At 38.6% G+C, this 23,843-nt stretch overlaps 1 protein-coding gene across 5 annotated transcripts in view; it reads right to left on the reverse strand.

Moving 5' to 3' along the window:
- The window catches only part of ZFYVE26 (zinc finger FYVE-type containing 26), a 47,655-nt gene that overhangs the window by 9,038 nt on the left and 14,774 nt on the right, over positions 1-23,843 (reverse strand). For 4 of the 5 annotated variants that reach the window (XM_064658341.1, XM_064658340.1, XM_064658344.1 and 1 more), the window contains 24 exons: positions 23,748-23,837; positions 23,010-23,078; positions 22,231-22,382; positions 20,734-20,932; positions 20,164-20,427; positions 19,863-19,982; positions 19,425-19,589; positions 18,330-18,557; positions 16,848-16,953; positions 15,455-16,191; positions 14,705-14,901; positions 13,734-13,838; positions 13,012-13,134; positions 12,082-12,258; positions 10,713-10,959; positions 9,495-9,593; positions 8,656-8,813; positions 7,580-7,749; positions 6,243-6,271; positions 4,011-4,132; positions 3,707-3,927; positions 2,937-3,084; positions 1,592-1,801; positions 558-773 (listed from right to left, as the gene is read on the reverse strand). In XM_064658341.1, coding sequence (XP_064514411.1) covers positions 558-773; positions 1,592-1,801; positions 2,937-3,084; positions 3,707-3,927; positions 4,011-4,132; positions 6,243-6,271; positions 7,580-7,749; positions 8,656-8,813; positions 9,495-9,593; positions 10,713-10,959; positions 12,082-12,258; positions 13,012-13,134; positions 13,734-13,838; positions 14,705-14,901; positions 15,455-16,191; positions 16,848-16,953; positions 18,330-18,557; positions 19,425-19,589; positions 19,863-19,982; positions 20,164-20,427; positions 20,734-20,932; positions 22,231-22,382; positions 23,010-23,078; positions 23,748-23,837 — 4,352 coding nt within the window. The remainder of the gene's footprint in view (positions 1-557; positions 774-1,591; positions 1,802-2,936; positions 3,085-3,706; positions 3,928-4,010; positions 4,133-6,242; positions 6,272-7,579; positions 7,750-8,655; positions 8,814-9,494; positions 9,594-10,712; positions 10,960-12,081; positions 12,259-13,011; positions 13,135-13,733; positions 13,839-14,704; positions 14,902-15,454; positions 16,192-16,847; positions 16,954-18,329; positions 18,558-19,424; positions 19,590-19,862; positions 19,983-20,163; positions 20,428-20,733; positions 20,933-22,230; positions 22,383-23,009; positions 23,079-23,747; positions 23,838-23,843) is intronic. The other variant, XM_064658342.1, reaches the window with a different exon arrangement.

The raw sequence follows: 23,843 nt of genomic DNA on the forward strand, positions 1-23,843 counted from the left end.
ACAGCTTCAGGGTAACAAACTCTGCTCTCTAGTTTGCATGATCACTACCAGTTTCCTTGCCCAAAACTTACCCATCAAATTGTATGCCTAGAGAATTTTTTAAGTCTACTACTTAACCAGTAAAGTTATGTCACCAACATTGCAAAAATAGGCAATTTTTTTAAAAAGCAAATTTAAACTGGTATAGAGGACATATTTCAAAGGCAAATTTTCCATGTCCTCTGAACTGTATGACAACAGTCCCATGTATTCAGCTTTTTAGAAAAAAAAGACAAAGTGCTGTTGATGCAGAACATCTATGAAAAAAAAAAAAGAAGCAGAGTTTTCTCCTCTCTAGAAACTCCTGTTTCAACACAACGTGGAAGAGAGATTAAACACGAGATATAAAGATCAAAGTTGTTTTTTCATGTGACTGAACTGTCAGTCACTGGATAGTTTGTATAACAACATTCAGGACCTCAGAAAACTCCTGTGCAGAAAACTACCCAGAACACTACATGATGCTCATTACCATTTTTCAAATTTCAGTTTCAGTGATGGCAAATTAAATTACTCACCTTATTTAACAAGTGAAGCAGTGCTTCTCTCATACAGTCATGCCTCATATAAAAGCTTATTATTGCCAGATTAGTGCCATAACTATGTAAATAGAACAAGCACTCCTGATAGTAGTTGTTGTGTTGAATCTTCCCCTCACACATCATCTCCAGAGACAGACTTCTTGTTCTCAGTGTTGCTTCAAGTTCCCTCAATGTGGCAAAGTAATCATCATCCTGCCGTTAACACAGAGAATCAATGACAAGTGGTAAGAGAAAAATTTTCTTCTCAGTTAGGTCTTGTCACTCAGCCCTAAAGCATTTCTGTTATTGTTGTTTTTAAAATATGTATTATTTTAGAGGGATGAGAATCCAGTAATGCTTTTCATAAACACTACATTGGAACCCTGCTATCAACAGAGGTGCTGAATGTTGCTGTAGCCAGCATGGCTGTTTCCAAGGACAAGCAGAAGGCTTATTTAAACACAATTCCACTGCCTACAGCTACTTAATAGCCTAGTTCAAACTGGCTTTTTCATTCTCCTAAAATATGTACTACTAAGTGGTCTTTAATCATTATGATTCTGCAGTTATTTAGATCCTAAAAGTAATTTTTTGGTCCCTAATCCGGACTTCCAGAGCTAATTCCAAACCATGTAATTGTGTTTTTTCATGAGAAAAGAAGAGTGGGCAGCATTTGAAATTCTCCTTTGGATTCCTGCAAAGTTATCAGAGTTTCGGTAGAAAAACTGCATCAGTGTAGAATCACAATATGTTGCAGGGATTGAGTTTAGCTTCCTCAAACTGTAGTAATAACATGTTAAGCAGTACAGCTTCTTTCCCCTCCACAAAGTATGCCCCAAATTACTATCAAATCCTGTGATGAAACACCTAACAAATTTTTCAACAGTATTTGTTTTGTGATATGCAATCACGACAAAGAAGGAAAAAACCCCTAACACCTGATATTGCAACATGCATTGCTATAAGATGTGTATTAAAACATCATTACTTGGCTTTGCTATAGCCCTTCAGAGCAGACAGAAGATTCTTACTGCAATGAGTATCGGCTTCACCGTGGCCTCCAGGTACTGTATCACATCCTGGAGAAGCCTTGAACCATAGTTCAGCTGGTTTAGGTCCATAGGTGGCTTTAAACATCGGTTAAACTTCTCTCTTGCTGAACTTAAATTTCCAGCTTTAAGGCAAGCCATGCCCCAGGCATGCCATGCTCCACCTGGATCCAATCCAGATTTTGTAGAAACCTAAAATCAAAATAATTTGTTATTGCAAATGATGTAAAAATGTAATGCAACACAGTCCCAGCACAGAAAATAGGAAAACTAGCTTATCATACAGTCTGTGATTGTGACCTTTCACTTCTTAGAGTGCATTTCCCATTAAAAACAAAAAAACAGTAAAAAAACACATGAAAAACTCATGCCGATTATTACCATATTACTGGCACAAAAGGCCAACTACCAAAACACCCAGGATCTCCAAATGTGGAAGTATTTTTTATCGTACAAGTTTATCTGGGAATTTCAGTTCATCAGTTTTAAAACATGACATTTTCACATGTGCTTTTCTAAAGCACATGATTTTTACAGAGCAGAATTCATCAGGTTTGTGGTTTTAAAAAAAGCAACAGAAGACGCTTCACGAACTGCCAGGATATTTTTTATTTCATACAACTTTGCTGATAAAATTTATTCCTGATTTTCTTCAGCTGACCAGCTGCTTTTAAATATGAGCAATTTTTATTCATATAGGTTATCTATTTATTAATATTTTTTATTCATATAGGTCATCTGTTTATTACCCCTTAAAAAATCATAATCCTGTTTGTAGTATCATAATACTGTACTTAACAAATTGCAATGCCATCATACAGGAGTACAATATCCTGGGAGTAGGAGGAAGATAGAATATGATAAACTACACCAGATGAGCTCTGATGCACTGATTTGTCAACATTGCTGATTTCCAAGTCAGAAAAGGTGCCTTACTTTTGTCTGCTGTGGGATTACAGACAAATAAAATCAAACATACAAGCTTCAGATAAAGTCCTGCCACAAAGGATGTCTCATTCCTTCTACTGGATGCAAAATTCCTCCATTTAATGACTTTCTTGCAGTTAGTCCATTCCAACCTTAACTGTACCAGAAAGCAAGGTCGCTACCTTTCCCTTCTGCAGCCTGCTCCACAGCAGGATTTTCCCTTCTCAGAAATTTTTTCTCATGTCCAGATAATTATTTCTTCCTTGTCTACAAACTTAATCTCAGTTTGTAACTGTTTAAATATTGTCCATTCACACATCATATCCATCTGAATTCAGGAGGGAGAAAAACAGAAGCCAGTACAGAGGCATTAACACTGACATCCCTCCATTGGCATTACCTCTACAGCTAGTTGATAGTACTCTGCTTCCAGAAGCTGATTTCTTAATCTTGTTACTGCTGCTGGGAGAAGAATCTGATCCAAAGACGGTATAGGACGGTAGGCAGCAGCAACCAAAATATTCAACACATCCACTTTGCTGATGTAGCTAGAGGTTAAACAAATACATACACTTTCACTATTATCATACAGTAAAGAACTTTATGTCAATGACATCTCTTAGAACAGTGGTTCCTAAGCACCAGTGTACCAGGTTTCTCTATCCATCATACTATCCCATTCAAACCACTTGTTATTGTTTGAGGGTTTTTTGCCATGTTCAGTGTAACATGCTAATTGCAGACACCATCTCTATCTTGCCAAATCAAAACAGTACATGTGAAATTTATATATTACACCTGGCACCTCAAGTTCTGTAGGACAAAACTTGAAGAGGTGTAAAATGTTCATTCACAGGAAGCACAGGTTTAAAATCCTGTATTAAAATATAGATTGAAAGCAGATACACAATATCAGAAGTGAAATATTTACCTTAGTCTTTGTGAATAATTTCTTCCTAATCAGAGAATTTCCTCAGTAACTGTTAAGTGGTCATATTACTTGAACTTCTACTATTTGAACTCTTATATTATTATTACATTATGAACTTCTTGTTTAAAATGTCCACAGTACAAACACAAAACAACCCTCCCACCCTCCACTCCCAGTGAAAAAGGATAATGCTCTCAACAGTATCTCAATACATCCTAGTGAACAACTGATTAAGTCACCTGTCACAGAGAGCTAGATCCTGGCTCCTTCCAGCTTTTACAAACATCATTTTGGCACTGAAGAGCAATTGTTTCATGATGTCCATAAGGAGACCAGCATCCACCTCAGGATTAGTGAGCCCCTGGGACAACTTGCAGCAGTGTTCTATCAGTTGGTGGCCACACACTACACTGTCACTGTGCAGGCTAAGGATGGCAATGCACAAGGAAGAGCTGGGAGCCTGACAATTTGAGGAAAGACAGACAAATATAGGTATCAACGTAGTTCTCCAGGGAACTGCTTATACTGCATTCTCTTTCTCACCTGTTCATAATAAAATTCACTGCGTACAATTTCATTCTCCTCTTCATTCAGGGAAAAAATCCATTCAAGCTCAGTTGCCTTGGGTGTTCGCACCACTGTGGAATATTCATTATTAGAAGTTTCTGCAGCAAAAAAGAAAACACCAGTTAAAATCCCTGTACAAGAAGCAAGAAACCTGGCTAAGGACACATAACACAGAGTATTCCTACACTGTCCTGCAACTGCTGTCTATAATCCTCTCATTGTGTCATTTCCTACCAGCATCATATGTCCAGCACACAGATTACAGAAATATTTCCATTCCTCAGCAGGCTGCCAAATTGTACCTAAACTTACTATAACTGTTACCAAAACCTGGTTCCAGTAACACATCTTCAAATGATTATCCAACTCTTATCCTACTGGGCATCAAGCACAGGAAACTCCACTCTTTAGCCTTCCCTCAGACAACTCATTAAATATTTCTGAGGAGGCAAGTGGAAATATGAGAGCTGTGGGTTTTGGCTCAAAAGGGAAACAGAAAAACAGGCTAAATTGACTTAAAACTGCTTCTATCTTCTATAATTCAGGTTATTTGAACATATAGTCCAGGAGCTTTAAGCCAAAAGATTGTGAGAAAATGACCTAACTTCTAATGTTAGATTTTCATATAAAACAGTACTGCAGAAAATTGGAGTTTTGACCAAATGACTCAAGACATTTAATTTCTGTGAAAAGTCGTTTTCTTTCCTGCAGATTAAGGAAATATCTGTTTTGAAATTCATAACCCAGAATAGCTTCAAATCAAATACTGTCTGTCATCTGAGTGTAGGTGAGAATGCACAAGCCCTCTGATGCTTAAGTTTATGACCGTGGTTCCAAAAAAACAATGGCCAATCTCACAATGCCAAGAAATGGCGAATAACGCCAACTTGCCCTGATCAACTTCCTCCTGGGGGAAAAAGAAAATGGAAAAAAAAAGGAAGTCTCAAAATTTACTGATCTAGATTTCACATAACTTTTTAGAGTGTTGAGTAACTCTAAAACTGTAGGGTGAATAAAAATAAACAAACAAGCCCCAAACCAAAAGCCAGCATCCCCTCCACCCATTTCTAAACTGAATAGGAAACTGGATTAACAAAAATAAACCAGGCTTGAAAACATTCAATAAGCCTTCTTCACAATGGCATCACATAAGTCAGAAAAGCAAAATAAAACTCTTTCCCTCTTAAATCTGAGGATTTCCACATTGTTCTTATTCACTCTTATTGAACGGATCATATTAGGTCCAGTAATGTGTAGAAATGCTGCAAGCTAAGAGAAAGATCTAACCAGAAGCAACAGCTCAAAACCTGCATTTTAGCTGTTTCAGTCTTGAAACAAAGGTAGCAGTAACGCAAACTTCCATCAACAGCAGGGGGAAAAAATGCTCAAATAGTCCATCATACTTGAAAAAGGAACAAGTGAGGAAAAATATTCTCATTTGCTTTGTAGCACACACATGAATGCAGATTTTGCACCATGTTTCATGTCATTGTTATAACTTCAAATAACTATATCTTGTTCTGACAGAATTTCACATCGGTGTAGGAAAATTTTGCAGAATGACCTCAAACACTAGAACAAGGAAAAAATACAGTAAATACCTTCTGGTATGGCAGAGAAAAGAAGTCAATTAAATTTTGTTATTATTCCTGACACTTTATCATATTAGATGTGGAAACAGACATTAAAGAAAAATTACTATATTCACACAACCAGCACAAGAAATGGAACTCAGGACACAACCAGACCCATGAGAGGGGCCTCATTCTGTGCTACGTCCAGCCAGCATGGGGTATAAAACACCACAGCACACTGAGTAGTATTCAGAATTGTACTGTCATGGTTTGTAAAAAGAGAACCACTCAGAACAGCTCTGTAGTGGGATAATTAATTCCTACTCATATCACAGCCTCTGACTGTTTCTCGAATGCAAAGTGCATACTCCAATAGCTGTTTTTCAGTTCCTATCTTTTACAGCCATCCAACACATTCAATACTGTTCAGACATCTCCGCTAAACCTCAATTTATGGAAGTTTGGAATGCTCCCTTCAGCCTGTACATGCAAAAATCATCAGTGATATTATGTAACTGAAGTTTTGATCACTCTTCAGCTGCAACTAGATATTTCTAGATGTATCAGCTTCCAGTTTCTAACTGCTAATGAGGAGCTTTAAAAAATAGAGGTTTAACATTACTCCATTCCTTACCTTCCACTTGGTCCTGATCTTCTTCTTTTCTGCAATAAAATGACAGAAAGAACCATCATGCCTACTTCAGCACACTGGGGGAAACACAGTTTTAAAAGACATTACTGTGGCTAGCCTTCTCAGAACACTGTTGTGTAAAAATCTAACATCTATTCCTCCCTGTCCTATCCAACCCACTGCCCTGCCACTACCCCTTCTGTCTGGAAATCTAAGATCCCACCTCTGCAACTGCACTAAGTAACTGGCTCTTATGACCTTCTGTAGGAATAGTACTATAGCTGCACACATCATAAAAAAGCAGACACTGAGAATGAGAACTGCACAGTATCAGGATACGTCAGAGCTAAAATGAAGTCTTTGGCATCTGGGTCTCTGTCTTTAAGATGCAGTTGGTTTTGATACACAAATATGGTGAATATAAAAAAACCCAGGCACTAATGAATTAAAACATGACAGGTGGTATTCAAGCTCACAGTTAGGCTCTGCTGACCTAATATGGCAGCATAAGCAACTGTTCTGATGCAAACTGGTTCAGCTAGAAGTGACTCCTTGTTTTTTCACAGGTTCCTCTTCAGATCTGCACAGTATTGCTCTTTTCCTAGGAAGTCGGCCGATACTGCCATAGTGGTTACTGCTATCTGCAGGCTTGCTAGGAAAAGAGGAAATGCACCTGAAAGCGTGGCTGGAAAGAGCAAATCTTACTCTGTGACCCTGTCAAGCCTGCTCAAGGTCACAGAGAGTAAAACTCTTTTCAGTTGCACTTCTCAGCAGCTGACCTACATACTCACAACAAATTTCAGTCCTATTCTCAGTTTAAAGCAACCACATCATGAAAATATGTCATCACAGCTGTCCCTTTTAATAAAGGCAGTTTCAAAGCCTATCTAATCACAAACTTGCTTTTTAATCCCCAAGGGTTCAAGGAGTCAAAAATCAAGGGATTAAGGAATAACATTAAAACATTGATATGTTCAGTAGAGCTTGTCAACATGCAATGCTAATCCAGGAACGGAGTATACCACAAGAAACTTTGTCACACTGTAGCAGTATGTGCTATGTTTTGCATCAAAGCATTCAATTCTTAAGTTAATAATTAATTGATGCTTAAAGAATTCAAGACTTGTCTTGCTCTCCAGTGTCCTTTCTAACGTGAAAAGTAAACTGAGGCGCAAGGAACATTCCCACACCTATTAAACCTGGAAATCTCAACAGCTGGAGGCCAAAAAACTCATGTTATTATATTATCCAGATAAACCAAATGCTTATGCCTCTCTCATTCCATTCACGTACTCTGCTGTGTACATGTAACTGAGGAGAACTTGAGCAGAAAGACTCACCGGCTTGTGTCTTGCACTGAGCCAGGCAGACCTTCTCTGTTGCAGTAGCCATAGCACTGATCACACACACGAGACAGATTTTCTCTGCAAGCTTCTACTGCCATTTTCTTGGTGGAGCAAGAGCTGCACACCAGCCTCCCACAGCGCCTGCAGTGATGGCGCCTGTTAAACTAAGCAAAAGAGGTTATGGATGAGCCACAAAAAATTTACTGAAGTCCCCTCCTGTATCTATCTCCACTCATGAGTAAACTTACTCCATTTGAAGAGAGGAAACATCATGCAGGATAAGGCTTTTCAGAACTACACAATGATTGATTCTCCCTGTTACAATTCCTTTCTGAAGAGGGCATGGCAAAGAAAAAAACCAAAACCCAAAGGCCAGTATTTAAAATACGTTTGCTGCAGTCTTGGGCTTTCCATTATTTAAATTGTCCCAATTTTTATCACAATCAGATCATCTCTTGGAAAAGTTAGAAAGCTGTAGACTGTTTTTCTGACACCATCTCAGTAGTTTCAAAATTCAGAAGCAACAGCTACTTTGAGAAAACAGTACTGTTTCTAAGCAGTAGAAGATAACAGATTGCCTGCAAGATTAAAAATTAATCTTCTCCCTTAGAGTACCAATGCAGTTGCTTAAATACTCTGAAACAGTACGTTTTAGAAAAGTGCAACCAACAGCAAAGATTTAATTTTCTATACTGGTAACCTGAATTATATGATGATCATGGTATTTCTTACCAACCAGCACAGTCAACTAGACAGCCTTTTGAAATATTAATACTGCTGTTGTTACACATTTTTGAGATGTCATAGTTGTCTTCTCTCTGATGACCAGATCCTCTTTAGGCTCTATCATTTCACAGAACTCTAAAAGGAGCTAACTGTTGCCAGACTCCTCAACTACACTAAATTGAAACTAAAGGTTAAATATCAAAGGACTGGCAATCTTATCAGGCCTATGGTGATGCAGATAACCTTGCTTAAACTAGCCAGTGTATCTTAAGAGAGATTATGAGGAAGCGTTCATATTAAGGTCACAGTTCTAGGATTGTCTGTATTTTGTTTTTGTGCCTTACCATAGTAAAGCGTTCAGTTTTGCAAACCATACATATCGTTTCAGTGTCATCAGGTATCCATTGCTGCTTCGGTGGTGGCTTCTCAGGAGGCACAAATTCTTGAGGAAACAAATTCTGCTGCAGACTCCTGTCTCTGGGACTTGCAGATATGGTTACACCTGAAAATGAGCCAGGCCATGAAAAGCATGGAATGGGATTTAAGCTGTGTGATGGGGTCTTGAGTACCAGAAAACACTACCCACGCTTTCCACCTCTTACAAAGAGAGCACCTCTTGCATTAGATGCTGAACAGAACCTATAGAAGAATTTGTGGTTGCTTCCTAGCTACAAATATTCTTCAGTTGTTTTGGCTTAAATTGCTTAAGTTTCTACTTATTTGTGTATAAGAACTGTAAGTGGAGCCTCTCAGAAAAAACAAGGTGTGCTATTTTCCTCAGGTCACAGAAAAAACCTAAATTTAAGGACCATAGAACAACATCCCCAGTATACGAACTAGGGAAAATTTGCTGGGAGGGGCTGATCGCTACTGGGGAATGGGGTGGGCATTGGTCAGCGGGTGGTGGGCAATTGTATTTTGCAGCACCTGTTTTTCTTGGGTTTTATTCCTCACTTTCATATATCCCTTTTCATCATCAGTATCTTCATCATTATTGTTATTGTATTAAACTTAATTTCAGTTATTAAATTATCCTTATCTCAACCCACAGGTTTTACTCTTTTCCAATTTTCCTTCACGTCCCACTTGTGAAGGGGCTGGTGGGGGGAGTGAGTGAGCAGCTGTGTGATACTTAGGTGCTGCTGAGGTTAAACCATGATGGGCACCAAGGTCTTTATCTTACCAGTAAAGCTGACAGGAGATAGTTCCGATGATCCCGACTTAGACGATGCTTCACACTCCAATACCTGATTGAGACTTTCTTGGATACGTATCAGAGAATCTAGGACAAAGGGAAGAAAGGAAAAAAAAATTAGGACAACACTGGCCAAATACATCTACCTGTTTTCAAGATTAGAGGAATCCATTCACAGGAGTACATAAGAATGTCAGCACAACACAAGACTATTCATGCAATTAAAAATTACTGTTTTCATGAAAATGAGTCCACAGCAATTAATGCAAAACTATATAAATTTCAATTACCTAAAAAACAAAGAAAGGGATCTTTATCAAAGCAATGATTACTGATAGGTACGGGAATAATGCAGCAGAGAATAAATCTCAGATGTAAAAACAACTGGTTGACACAAGATCCTCATGGCAAAAAAAGCTTCACACTGCAGTGGAAGGAATGTACATACTTTCAAATATATGGGTCATTTGGCAGGAAGAGATAGATAAGTCTGATGCTTTTACATTAGAAAGAGCTGCATCTTTAAATCACAAAATGAAGTCAACATTCGGAAACTGGCATAATGCAAGTTGGTACCATATCTGTAGGTATAAATAGATATAGATAGGTACACATATTTTTAATACAGTGACACTTAAAGCACTGGACTGGATCTGTAGCACCCTCTGCTGTTCCAACCCTAAAACCTTAATAGGAGCCAAATGTAGGAGAACCAAAGACAACCTGGATGAAAAGGGATTGGCAAACCAGAAGGAAGAACCAGATTGAGAATGTTAAACAGAATTACAAGTTTAAAAGTCTTCTATATGAGAAAAAAGAATAGGACTGTGGTAGGAGAAAATACTACAGAAGATTCAATCCCCATTCTACTTGAGGGAAGATGCAGTTGGCTGCAGGTTTTAGAACTGCTTAAGTCAATCAGTGACTTCACTTTAAACAAGAATAAAATAAAATTGATCAGTATCATGCAATAAAAGAAAACCCCAAGAAGGAGCAATAGAGGAAAAGTCCAAGAAATTTTTGAAGCTGTTGGTCCTTGAAAATATCTGTTTACAAGAAAGGCAAAGACTTGAAGAACATGATCTGAGATAGAGGGAGACTGGAGGCACACATCTAAAAATGTTGTGGCATGACTGCTGAAATGATTCTGGGGGGATATTGGCCCTTCTTTCCAAAATGAAAAACAGCATTCTGATAGGCAGTCACCTGATCTCTTTTCTTTTAATGTGAAAGGGAAGTTGAGAGCTTTTTCTGCATACTTGGAAAGCAAATTGTTAATGTCTTCTACAGTAAAACCAACTTCCTGCCCAGCCAAGAGCTGATGCAGTGTCTGCACAGCGACAGCTACCCAGTCCACCTTCATATTCATGAGGAGCTGTTCCAGCATGAGCAGTGGCCTTGAAGAGAGGTGGAAGTAGTTAACACGGGAGAGCTCAGGTAGAGTCAGCAGCACCTGAGACACAAGAAAAAAGTGTATGACAAAATTATACACCTTCAAATCTGTGTTGACAAGAAACTAGCACAGTAGCTTATGCAGAGAACGGAATAACAGCTGGAGGCCAAAAAAAAGGAGGTGGGACTTCTCAGACCCATTCCTACTTCTGTTATAAATTATTGAGTGGATTTGCAGAAATTACTCAGTTTCCACTTTCTATTCTATAAAACATTGCCTCATTTCAGAGGATATTGAAGAGTAGAAACCTTTTGTGACCCCGTGACAAGTATGTTGTAGGAGAGTAGAGCACATTTTCTTACTAAAATAAGCTTATAAAAAGCATATGAGCCCAATCCTTATCTTTCCATCATTTGAGGAAATGTTAAGAGGAGAAAATAAGAGCAATTCTCCTCTAGATAGACAGTTAATATGAACACTTTTCAAATTAAATAATGTCTTCAAAAGGAACAAATAAGGACACAGGAAGCCCAGCAGAATACTGTTGTGGCACACACTGGAGAGAGCTGCTATTTGTAGTCCTACACCAAAACCGACATTACACTATATTTTGTTTACATGTAAAGCATTCAACTAAGGTAATGTACTGATTAATGCATCTATTCCCAGGCTGAGCACAGAACCTGCAAAGACAATGGCCATCCAGAAAAAGGAGTGATACTGTCTGTCTCTGGAAGGCACTCAGGAGAAACATGAAGTGTCAAAGACACCACACAGGTGGCATATATAGGACACTTGGTGTTATTGACACAGAAAGTAAGCTGAGTATCAGCTGAGTCCCAAGTATCTTCACTTGGGACAAAGATAGCAACTGTTCTGATAAACACCACAATTTTATTTTATTCTACCCTACCCTCTTTTAGTCTGTGTGTTCCTCTACTCCCTACAACTCAAACACAAGACTGCTCTGTTCATACTGCAAAGATGGAGAAGCGGAAGAGAAGTTTTAAGGCATCTCTAACTTTCCTTTGGATCCTGAGACTCAGGACCTTAGACCCAATATGGTGAGAATGCTCTGGTAATACCTACAGACTTTTCATATTATGACAATATTATGCATTATAAAATTACTTATACAATTCTATACTGCCATTAATCCCACAGTGCAAGAGTGTTACTCACCTTGGATCCTATGTAGAGTGCCTGGATTTCATTGCGGCGTGCTGTTGTCAAACTCGCGTAGAAGTAAGCTGTGAGGTAATCAGCCAAGAAGTGAGAGGCTGCCAAGTTTGGATGCTGGTCAAGGGACTGTTCACTGATGGCAAGGCAAATACTAGGGTCTTCAATTCTTTGTAAAAGCTACAAAAGCAAACAAAATACATTGAAACTCTATAACATTCCTGGAAGGTAGCCTTATAAAGGCAGTCCCTGACACATTATTATCCTACAATGTTCCAGCAAGCAAATTAATTGGTACAAGTGTCTTATATACATAAGGATGATTTAAAAAATCCATTTATAGACTACTCACTGCCTATTTTCTCCATTTATTAATCAAAATACTTTTAAAATTAAAGGAAGAAAAAAATTACGCAAGGAATAGGACAGAAGGAGCAGTGATGAGAAGTCTTCACTTTGCTTCGAGAGTATTTTCAAAGCTATGTAAGCTGAGAGAGCATTCACTTTATTTTACACACTCTGTTATAAGTGACAGCTTCATGATTACCAAAACCAAAAGAATTCACATTTCACTAATTTGGGCACTGAAGCACAACTGAGAAATTCATGTTATTAGTTTCGCTCCTGGTTCTTCTACTTGAGCAGCACAGACACATTTCATTATTATTTTTCAAACAGAAGAAGCCTTGTATTTCCACTTACATCCATTGTAAGTGACACTAAGCTATAAGGTCCAAGAATTAGATTGCCGAGCTCAATTTTCACTTAAGTAGAACAGGGGAAAGCCAGGATCCTGAAAGCATATCTAAGCAAATAGCATCTCTTAAGGGTGGAACCAAAAAGACCATGAAAACACACACAAAGAAGGCAGGGAAAACAGCTGTCAACTTATCTGACCTGTGGATAATAAGGCTGAGAGAGTCTTACTATTACCTGCAATGCTTTTTCCATGTCTCCCATCTCCAGTAAGTGGAGAAGGTGCTCATGGTGCAGGTTGATCAAGTCTTCTCTTGGGACAGGATATAAGTGTCCCCACTCCTCACACAGCTCATAATCCTAAAGAATTAAGGAAAAAAAAAAAAAAAGGTAAAAAATAAAAATAAAAGGACAAACTCTGCCCTTCCTGATACAGCTGTTTCTCCCAGAGTTCTGATCAACTCCAAGAAATTCTGTAGCTTAGACTCCTCTACCATATGCAGAAAGTAAATAATTACATTGACAAGGGGGAGAAGATGATAGCCAATTTTGTCAGCCACAGCTTGCATTGAAAATACCTTCTCATCTCACAGTAAGCAAGTTGGTTTTTTAGAGAGACACTTTTAAAACCAGTCAGATTTGCAGTGTTAGCATTTACCTAATAATCAAGGCTGTATTATGCCCATAGTAACACTATTTTAAAATCTGCAAAATTGTAAAAGAAAAGAAAAGGTTTTATCTCAGAGTAAGAGTTATAACTTAAGAATTATTAGGTACATGTAAATCTTGACATTAAACACAGATCTGCATGTGTTTCTGCAGCACAGAACTGAGTAAAGAAATCCTTCCTCCCAAGGTAATCTCCACTGATCCATTTTTTAAGATGCTATTTCAATGAATTCATCTACTCAAAGTTTAATGTATTCTACTCCAAAAAAATTCACTTAATGATGCCTAACCTTTGCTTTCAGAATGATATTCATGACAGTCTGGGGGTCATCACTGCAGGCTTTTTTCAGATCCTGCCAGTCACTCCACAGTGGTTCATTTTGCACATTCAAAATCTGAAAAAGTTAATATTAGAGTAGCACAAATTTTAAAAGCTTAATCTACAGCAATCAATAGTCTATGAAAACAGCTGAGCTGATCACTTCAAAAGCTGCTTCATAGAAAGAAAAAGTCAAAAAGGAGACCCACAATGATCTTTCATCATCTTAGGGATGATGAAATGCCCTTGCACTCCAAAAAAACTATGTAATTGTCTCAGAGGCATGAGTCTACAAAGCACATTTATAAGCGAAGTTTTTTCAAAGATTATATGGCAATAATTATGGATGTAAAAGTACACGTACACTGCAGACATTGCTGGTACTACCAGAGAGACAACTACTGTCAGCAGAACCCCCACTAGACAGAGCTTAGCTAGGATGATTCCTCTTTTTGCTCTGTTTGGCTTCTCAGTCCATGCTGAACTCCAGGCCAGCCTGTCTGACTCAACTTGGGTATCTGCACTACCTTGCAGTGAGAAGAACTGACTGCAATACAAACTCAGTCGTTGGACCACTAGTCTTGTACACTGTCTGCATGTCTCTTATATAATTATGGATTGCCATGGAAAGCTTATAGAGGCTGTAGCATTTGTATAGAATGAAAAAACAAATACTTTGCAAAACAAGCAGACTCACATAAATGTTTACATCCAATCACGTTTGCAGACCTGAATGCTAATGGGAGAGTGGGACAGTTACAAAGGAAAAAGCTGAGTGTTAATTGGATACTTCATTACTTAACATGAACTGTTTTCAATGAAAGACTTGAAAAGCTATCATGATCTAAAACAAAGGAAGGGCTAAAACTTTTCAGAGGGCAAGCATATTAGCTTCCTGCTGCCTATTTCATCTCACTGGTTACTTGAACGACGACTTTGTACCTTTTGATAAACCTGAAGTTCTTTCTTCCTGCTCTGCAGACTGGCTTTCAGTTCATTGGTTACACCCTGGTCAGAGATGCAATAAGCTAGGATTTCCAAACAGGCATCAAGGGGCCATTTCTCCAGACAGCGCAGGGCCAGCCTACTTCTCAACACGGCATTTTTTACTGGGAACAAGTATTGCCAACCATCCTTATCTGTGGAGGAAACAAAACACTAGTTTGAAGTTCAGTTTCTATAATTTGGAAAATAAAAATAAATCCCTAGCCTTGCTGGATCACACCACCAAAACAGTACAGGGCTGAAAAATTTATGTAAGAGTCATCCCAAGCATCAGATTTGTGGGAAGTAACCAAAGTTAGCATCAGATATTTACTATTCAGACTCCAAAAGGCACCTCCTTTCACAGGACACATTATCCATGCATGACAATGATACTGCTGTAAGAAATGTTCCTTTAACAGTACAATGATCACTGTCTCCTGATGTATTCAGCTCTTCACATAAAATAACACCACAGATGCATTCCAGTTCTCTTGTACTAAATTGGTCGGGATTTGCACATTTGCAAAACAGAAAGTACACCATCAGAGAAAGAAAATTCAGGACAAAGAAAGGAAAAGGATCTATTTCCATCTCTGGATTTGCCCAAGGACCACTACTTCAGTTTCTACTTCCTGATCCAGGCTGCATTCTTCATTAAAAAGAAAAAAGATGAAGGTAAAAAAAGTCTGACTTAATCCTTCTTACCTTCAGCAGCTGCACAGCTCAGCACAGCATCCTTCACATTGACCACTTCCTCCACATCCTGACAATACAGATCCAAGACTTTCAGAGCCCTGTCCCAATCTTTTGCAGCGAGAGTTTGTTCAAAGACTTCCGCTAATACTTTAACAGCTGTAGTGGAATGTAATCCTAGGAGAACCAGAGATATGTATATCTTGCCAGAGAATACAGTAGCCAAACTGTTACCTTCCTCTTGATTCTGAAGGGGCTCAATCATAGCAAAAAAAAATCGTTCCAATATTGGGAACTGCTTCAACAATGCCTCACACTCCTTGGAAATCTGTTCCAAACCTAAGGGCACCTCCCGTTTGCCCCGAAACTCCATCCAAGACAAACTTGATTTGTGAATTTTCTGTATATTAGATGCACTTAGACATGCCACTGTGGCCATTAGTTTCGACTGAGACTTTAGGAAGTCCAGGGAGGAGGCAGTCAGTGTGTGCTGGCTCAAGTCATTCAGAGAGGATGGGGCCTGAGTGGAGATATCCTCAGAGGTCACTGCAGAATTGTGAACAGGTATTTCAACATCTGGCAGGCACTGGTAGGCACAATGGTGTGCCAAGTTGCTGAGGTTCATCAGAAGAGACTTTGCCTGGCTGTTTTGCCTTGCACTGCACAAGGACAGGCGCTCACAGCAACAGTTAACAATAACCTGCTGCACATTCAAGTTCAACTCTTCTTTAGCCAGGAGAGAAGAAAGTCTGTAGGATTGAAAATAGAACTGGCTTACCCGGCACAATCTACACTTACATATTTTCATAAATATTTTAAATGCTTTGAGAAACAAGCCCCCTAATATTCTTCCCAGGTACATACAGGGAAAGATTACATATCCCATTTTTACTCAGTATGAAAAAATTGCATAGAGCACAATATCGATAACTCAGGGCTTATGCTGACATTCCTTTACAGAAAAGGAACTTACTCCTCAAACATTGACTTTTATCAATGCAAAACAGGGCAAGAGTCGTGCCCGGTATTCTTAATAAGCCCTACTGGTCTATTTTATTTTATTACATTGCTAAGCTGCAAGGGCACTCCTCTGAACTGTCACACATTCGGTTAAAAAAAAAATCCACATAAATGCATCCTCACTTCACAACAGATAGTAATTGTTAAAAATATGGAGCCACTGTTTTCCCTATCAAAAAATCTTCAGGTTGGTGGAGAAGCCAGTGACTAAGCCCCTCCCTACACACTAATCCTTGCAGCATCAAGTGATGAGGTGGTGAGACACAGCAGGCTGTACCTGTACTACCTGTGGTAAGTAGCCAGAGAAGAATTTAATCATGTCTGAGGTACTAAGTCAAGAACACCAAAATAACGTACAGAAGTATATTATCTGAAAAGCACCAACCTGTCAGGATGAACTTGCCTCTCAAAAACAAGATGGGAAAGCAGCTGAGATGGACTCTGCTGCAACAGTATGAAAGGGTTCCCCACTTTAACTTCTGAAGATATATCTTAAAAAAAAATCAGAATATTTATTATAATACAAATACATTCACTTAATGTACTAACCAACTCTTATTTTAGAAACACAAATTTTAAGAGCCTGAGTCTGAAATCACTTTGAATAAATTCACAGAGGTCTAAATTCACATTAGAGTGGTAAAATCCAGAGTAAATTGCAAGGCATTTGTGATTATGATATGCCTCTCAAATGTGGCACCACTGGTTCACATTTTACTGGACCTATTACCAAAACAGGCAGAGTGAAGATTCTTTGGAGGGCCTTTAAGCAAGATCTAGATTCAAACAGTTTAGCAACTCTACTTCAAACTTGCACAAAAATATATTTCTGGTGAGAGGTAGAGAATGTGCAGAATTAGTTTCTGAGGAGCCTCTGGATATACATCAGTTAGACCATGCTCTATTCAAGTCAGTTAGCAAAGGCAGAGGGAACTCACAGGTGTACAGCTACTTTTACACAAGGAGTGAAACCCTGGCCACAATTGCTAAAAAGCATTTGTATCCTCTACCAAGTTATGTCAAGTAACTCTGAACATATTCTTATAAGTTACCTTTTATCTTCCAGTACAATAAAATTTCCCCAAAACTCACACAGCCCTTAAATATTGTGCAATTTTTGGCTTTGGCAATTAGTCGGTGAGGACTGAATCATGTCCAGGTAGAAGTTACATTTGGCACGGCAGTGATCTGAACTGAACCAGCATGTCTGTAAATGGATCTTCACCCTTTCTCCTTATTCTCTTGGGAAGGTATTCTCTGAAATCAGTGCTGTGGTATTTTACAGTAGTGCAGCTCAATTACTGTCAATTTTAAAAAACAGACAAGCATTTTTTCTCCTAGCACAGTGAGTTGTTCTGTTCTTCTGACAGCTTTAAGTGCTAATGGTGCATTCCTTTTCATGGACAACCATCATCTGCTGATTCTATGAAAAAATTCTGCCTAGTTACCTCTGCGTGGCCTTCTACACATTCTTTGCTTATCCCTGTGGAGCAGAAGGGCACTCGCTGTCTCTAAAGCTGTAAAGTGTACAGTATGCTGATCCACTGCATGTGAAAATCAATCTCGCCTTACAGGGCAGTGCTAAGAATTTTTGGAGGTCAGGGGTTGTTTGTTTTGTCTAAATGGAGTGCAGAATCTGTTCTCATTTTCCTGCTGCCATCGGCTATTTTTATCTGAGCTGTGGGTGTCCTAGATGTTAAGAAACAAACTTGAAAAAATGTAATAATCAGTGGAAATCAAAAGATCTGACTATGCACAGGTAGTAGGCACGTTTGGCAAGGAACAGTTTTTGCACAATTACTTTCCAGAATCAGGCCAGTCTGGGTACCTGCACCTCAGCTCAGACTTTTCTGTAGAAACCTCTTACCTAGCTCTGCATTCAGGCTTCGTAGCACAACAGCAGCCAGTGTAGTGATGTAGTCAAGGAAGGCCTTCACAAAATTTGTCTGTGTATTGCTCTCTGGCATGGTTTGGGCATGTTGGTCAAGAGTTCTCAGCAGAAGCTGTGTTTGATTCCAAACAAGGTGCTTCTCCAGCTCTGCAGGTTTGAGAGAGCCTTGCTCCATCAAGGTGCCAAGAAGACTCCCTTTAGAGTCTAGTTGAAGAGAACAGACGTACATCCAAGATTCAAGGATTAAATGTCAAGAAGGGGGGGTGACAGGTTGGGGAGAAAGAGAGAGAAATGCTTTAGGCTAATTTTCTCTCTGCAATTATAGATCTCAGTACAAGCATTATAATTTAATTGAAAGCAAGAGAAGTTTTCACAGCAGAATAAATCTTCAGTTCATCTAAATTGGCAACCATGACCCAAAACATATCTAGTTCTGTGTTGTTAACACTTATTTTAAAACATAGGTGTTGACCAGTCCTTGTGCTCCACAACATTTAGCTCTTAGAGCTCACTTAAATTTTTGCTCTTTAATATTTTAAAAACACCAAAAAGCCATTTAGAAATTTGGTGAATGGGAGAAAAACAATGGAAAAAAACCACCAGCACTATATAGTAAAGAGGGGTGTGAGAAAAAGCAACTGTGGAAGACTTCTTCTGAAAAGTTTTACGAAAGCTCTATGAAAATTAGAAGGTATTATGATATTACAAAGGTTTTATAAGTTTATCTCCATTTTCTTATTAAAAAAAAAAACCAAAAACAAAACAGTAAGGGTACACCTATTTATCTATAAGTTGCTGTATTAAAATACACTTAAAGAATTCCTTGCTAGGACTGAAGAGAAATAGGACAAATAATAATTTCTCTGACAAGTTTCAGAACTTTAGCTTTGAAAACTAATGCCCAGAATATAAGAATTACAGATAAATTTTACACTTTGCAATTATGATTTTTAAAATATATATTCATGCATATGTCAAAGAGCATTACTACTAGATTTATTGCTGCCTGGAAAGGCCAAAGCAAAAACTTAGAGCCATATATCAGTCTTCATGATCACAAAAATAACTCACCCACAGAACATTCAACATGTGTCAGTGCTTTTAGGATTTGATCCAGATTTTGTGATAAAACAATTTCATTAGTAATACTTTCTTCAGTCAAGGCAGGATAGCAAGCTTGCAGAAGGTCTACAATACTGCATCGAAAATGACTCCCTATTTTCTCATCTGAGAACTCTACAAAGAGGGAGAAAGAAACGGCAACTGTAACTAAGAAAGAAGTATGTTTTGCATAGAAAAAGGCCCACAGAACCAAAACTGTATTATGATACAACAAATTCAAAGCATTTCAAAGTTTATTCAGAATTGAGCTTGGGTCATCTCCCCCCTCTGTTTTTTATTTTAAATGTTAAGCTAAAAAATGGAAAGTTCGAATTTCCATTGCAACAGAAGGCAAAAATTTGATTTAAGCACATTTCAGCAGAAAGCCTTATCAGTAAAGTACACTACCTGGCTTGGATTGACCTTGTGATGTGCAGGAATAGTTGAGAATTTTACTTATTTGCTGGAGAACTGCTGGGAAACCTTTTACACCCTCAGAGTGCAGTAAGACAAAGTCAGGTCGGTGGCCTGGAACAGTCATTGTGCAAAAGTAGACAAAGTTAAAGTTAGGAGTGGAAAAAGGAGAAGCTAACATGAAAGTACAAAATGAGATTTAATTAAAACTCAATGTTAGCACAAACGACGCAGCACAGAGAGACACTTTCTGTTCCCAAGCCCATATTGATAAACACAAAAATCAAAAGCCTACCCCGAGTTTCCAGGCTGTGGTACAGTCTTCTTTCTGCTGTCTCCAAAAGTTGTTTGCACGTCTTCCAAAGATGGCACTGAGTACAAGCTAGGTCAAACGCTGCCATTGCTGAAGGACTGAGGTCCTCAAGGGCTTCCCGCAGAGGATCAGTATGCTCCAGCTGGATGTTCCTGATCCAGAAGTTTTCTTGGAGGGTAGGGGCAAGACTTCCAGAAGTTGCAAGCAATTTATCAGTAACATCCGAGATGGAATAAAATACCATACCTACATGTGTCATCAAAATACACAATCACTAATTAAACAGCATAATTATATCAGATCCTCTCATGGGTTACTATTTTTAATGCTTATAGAAAGCAGGTGGCCTGCTTCATGGACCAAACACCATAGAATGGATACAATTAATTTGGCATCAACAGCAAGTTTCAGCATCCTTAGTCTCCTTTTGACTCAAAGAACCAGCACATACTCTTCTGAACAAACACTATTTATTTTGGAAGTATTTAAATTGCTTTCTCCTGTTTTCCACTTCACCTTTTATGAGAACAACTCAAAAAGCCCTGTCCTTACCAGCTGCTGCTGCATTCCCAATAGCTTGCAGAGTTGAACGGCCACTGCCAGATTTCCTGATGCCTCCAGTGCCATCTGATACTTGATTCTCAATGTTGTGCTCCACTCTTGCCATTTCTCGTACCGCCTCCTGGTAGCGCTCCATGAAGACTAATTCACCATAGCAAGGGGAAGTATCCAGATTAAACATCAAAGCCACCTTACAAAAATAACAATAGATATAATTACGGAGCATGTCAAAAGAAGTTTTCAAAGGTCAGAAAACTTTAGTGGCTTTTAGAGATGAAGGAATAAAATAAAACAGGTACTTTAACTGAAAAATGTCCCCACAGACAACAAGCTGAAATGGTGGGGGTTTTTTCTAGAGTTTTAAGTACCTGAAAAAAAAGGACCTTAGAGACATTTTTCAATTATTTTTATAAAGCTCAGCTATTATTTGCTGCAGGGCTAGTGTTGAATTAATTTCCATAAACCACAGCTTTCAAAATGACTCTTCACAATTTCAATACACTATGTAACAAGAGAAATCTATTAAGCCTGCCCTCCCAAGTAAACTATTTTAAACAAATTCTTACTCAGGAAGGAATACCTTCTAGAAATTTAAACACAGAGTAGCTACGCAGAGCAGTGCAAGTTCCTGTTATCAAAACAACAGAACACAAACCAAGCTTAAATTCTTTATCATCAGCGATACTGAAAATCGAGGCAACAAAGCAAAATAAAATGCTTCTTTGGCCCTGCAAGTAGGGAAAAGATGAAGTGGCAGGTTTGGCATCAAACAGAACTAATGGGTTGAGCACTAAGCTGATGTTAATGCAACGCTTAAATGATCTTAACTGCTCTGATACGGCTATCTGAAACTTAGCCATGTCACTGCTTTTTGCAGAAGATCCAATCATTTATGCACATCAAGATGTTTTTTTAGAGCATCAACCCAAAAGCCACACAGACAAAGGTATGTTGTCAGGGAACAAAGAACTACAAATGTGCAGACTGTTGATTTCAAGTCTTTCTGTCCGTTTTCAATACCATGAATTTAGCCTCAAAACATACCTCTGTCAAATAAATGTAATCTCCACTTTGGCTCTGCTTTGGGTGAGGAATACGTTTGCATGTTTCTGCCAAGCTTACAAGTGGCAGAATGTTGTGGTTTTGAATCACTGACTAAAAAGCAGTTCAGACGCTGCTTCCTCATGAGGCTTCACATGAGCTCTTTGTGCTCTTCATTCAGCTGAAACACTGTGCTTGGCTAGCTCTCATCAAACATCGGCATGCTTTGAGAACCCAGGTTTAGAGAAAAGTATTTTTATATAAAAAGGCAAAAGACCACCTGAATCCTTGGGATGTTGGTTTGCAATATCTTTGTTCCTTTTACTTGCTTCTACTTCTGAAGTCATTCTTTCACTTGGAATGCAGATGCTTCAGCCCTGTGCTTGCTAAATGCAGAAGAAGTAGGAACTTCATTCAAAAATCAAAATATACATGCAACTCATTTACCTGATGGGCTTCTAAGAAGTTTCCTCTCAAAACACAAGAAACTAACAGTGATTCTGGAGGGGAAAGCATCATAGGAATGAGGGGGTTCTGCTGATGTGGTCTAGCTCTGCTTTCCAAATCACTCGAGCCAGACACACTACTGGTACTTCCCTCTGCAAGAGAGAATTAATCAGTACATATCAAGGAAAACACATTTCACTTGATAACAGCAAACTATCAGATAACAGCATTTCATATATTTAACACAAAAATATAGGAGCAGAGTTACAAGCAAGTTTTAGGGTAAAGAGATCAACATCTTGTTAAACACTCATAATATTTCACTATTTGGTCAGAACTTCCAGTTTGGATCCCAGCCCAATGTAACATTGTTCAGCAATTACATAACATGCATGCAGTGCTAGGGCACTGATTCAATCTGGATAAAGGGAGAAGTCTAAAGTATTGGACCTATTAAATCAATCCATCATGCCTAAGCATGTTTTAGGTTACATGGCTACCAGTCCACTAACTTTTTTGATGGTCTGCACATCACTACATTGCATACTGTTTCCTGCAAGCCACAGATTGCAAGAAAAATCCAATTTTCTTATTCCAGAAGAAGACATATATATTATTCTAACTAGAAAAAGTCAGCCAAAAATGGGAGCTCTGAGAAGTGAAAAGTTATAATTCTGTCCTGCATAGAGCAGTAATTCACATTAACTAGTCAAGCAAATACTTGACTAGTATCATGCACATTGACAAGACAAAGAAATACTACTTTTGTGGGTTAATACCTGAGGTACTGGTGCTTAGCTCACTACTTGTACCTTCTAATGACGGACTGGAAATTCCCTCTTTCCCATCTAAAACGCAAACAAATCAAAACCAGCATATTAAATGCACTTTTTCCAGAAAAGGTAATTAAAACTTACTGCAAATAAAAGATTGGGCAACCTCAAGAGTATCTCACAAATCAGCCACCACTGATGTCTAGGGTAAATGCAAAAACTGCTGATTTGAAGAAAATGCTGGGCAAGAGACTATGTTGGGGTGGCCCATCTGACTCACATTAGGTACTTTAAAGCTTCTTATTTTGGAACATGCCACTCCAAAACCAGACATGCCTTTTAAAGGCTAAATAGAGAAATGGTGAGGAACACAACTTTCTCCTAAGGCTGTCAATTTACACCACAAACTCCTGCAAATTCACATCCTAGATAATACTGTGATAGGAAAGAAAATATACCAGTCATTGGAGTGGAGAAAGGGAAAAATTGGTACTGTAGTTGAAGTCTTCCCCTGCCCCAAATCAGACTACGTATGGAAGAAATTATTTAAACAGGTGAGCTTTAGGAAAACAATCTCAATCCAAGTGGGACTGTACTAAGATACTTCAAACCAGTCAGAAAAACAACATAAATAAATCTAGTTCTCTACTCCTTGGCCATTAAATCTAATTGCATTCAGCTGTGAGCTCAGCAAAATTATGTGCATTTCAGAGATGTCTTCTCCAAGTCACTTTTTCAACCTACCTGTCTTGTACCTTCGAGATCTACTCCGTTTCCTAAGGCTGGAGCACCTGATTAAAGAGCAGTATCTCCTGGAGGCTGCAAGCTGATGTTCTGTGA

The sequence above is a fragment of the Pseudopipra pipra genome, chromosome 6 (genome assembly GCF_036250125.1).
Source record: "Pseudopipra pipra isolate bDixPip1 chromosome 6, bDixPip1.hap1, whole genome shotgun sequence".
Taxonomy (NCBI): domain Eukaryota; kingdom Metazoa; phylum Chordata; class Aves; order Passeriformes; family Pipridae; genus Pseudopipra; species Pseudopipra pipra.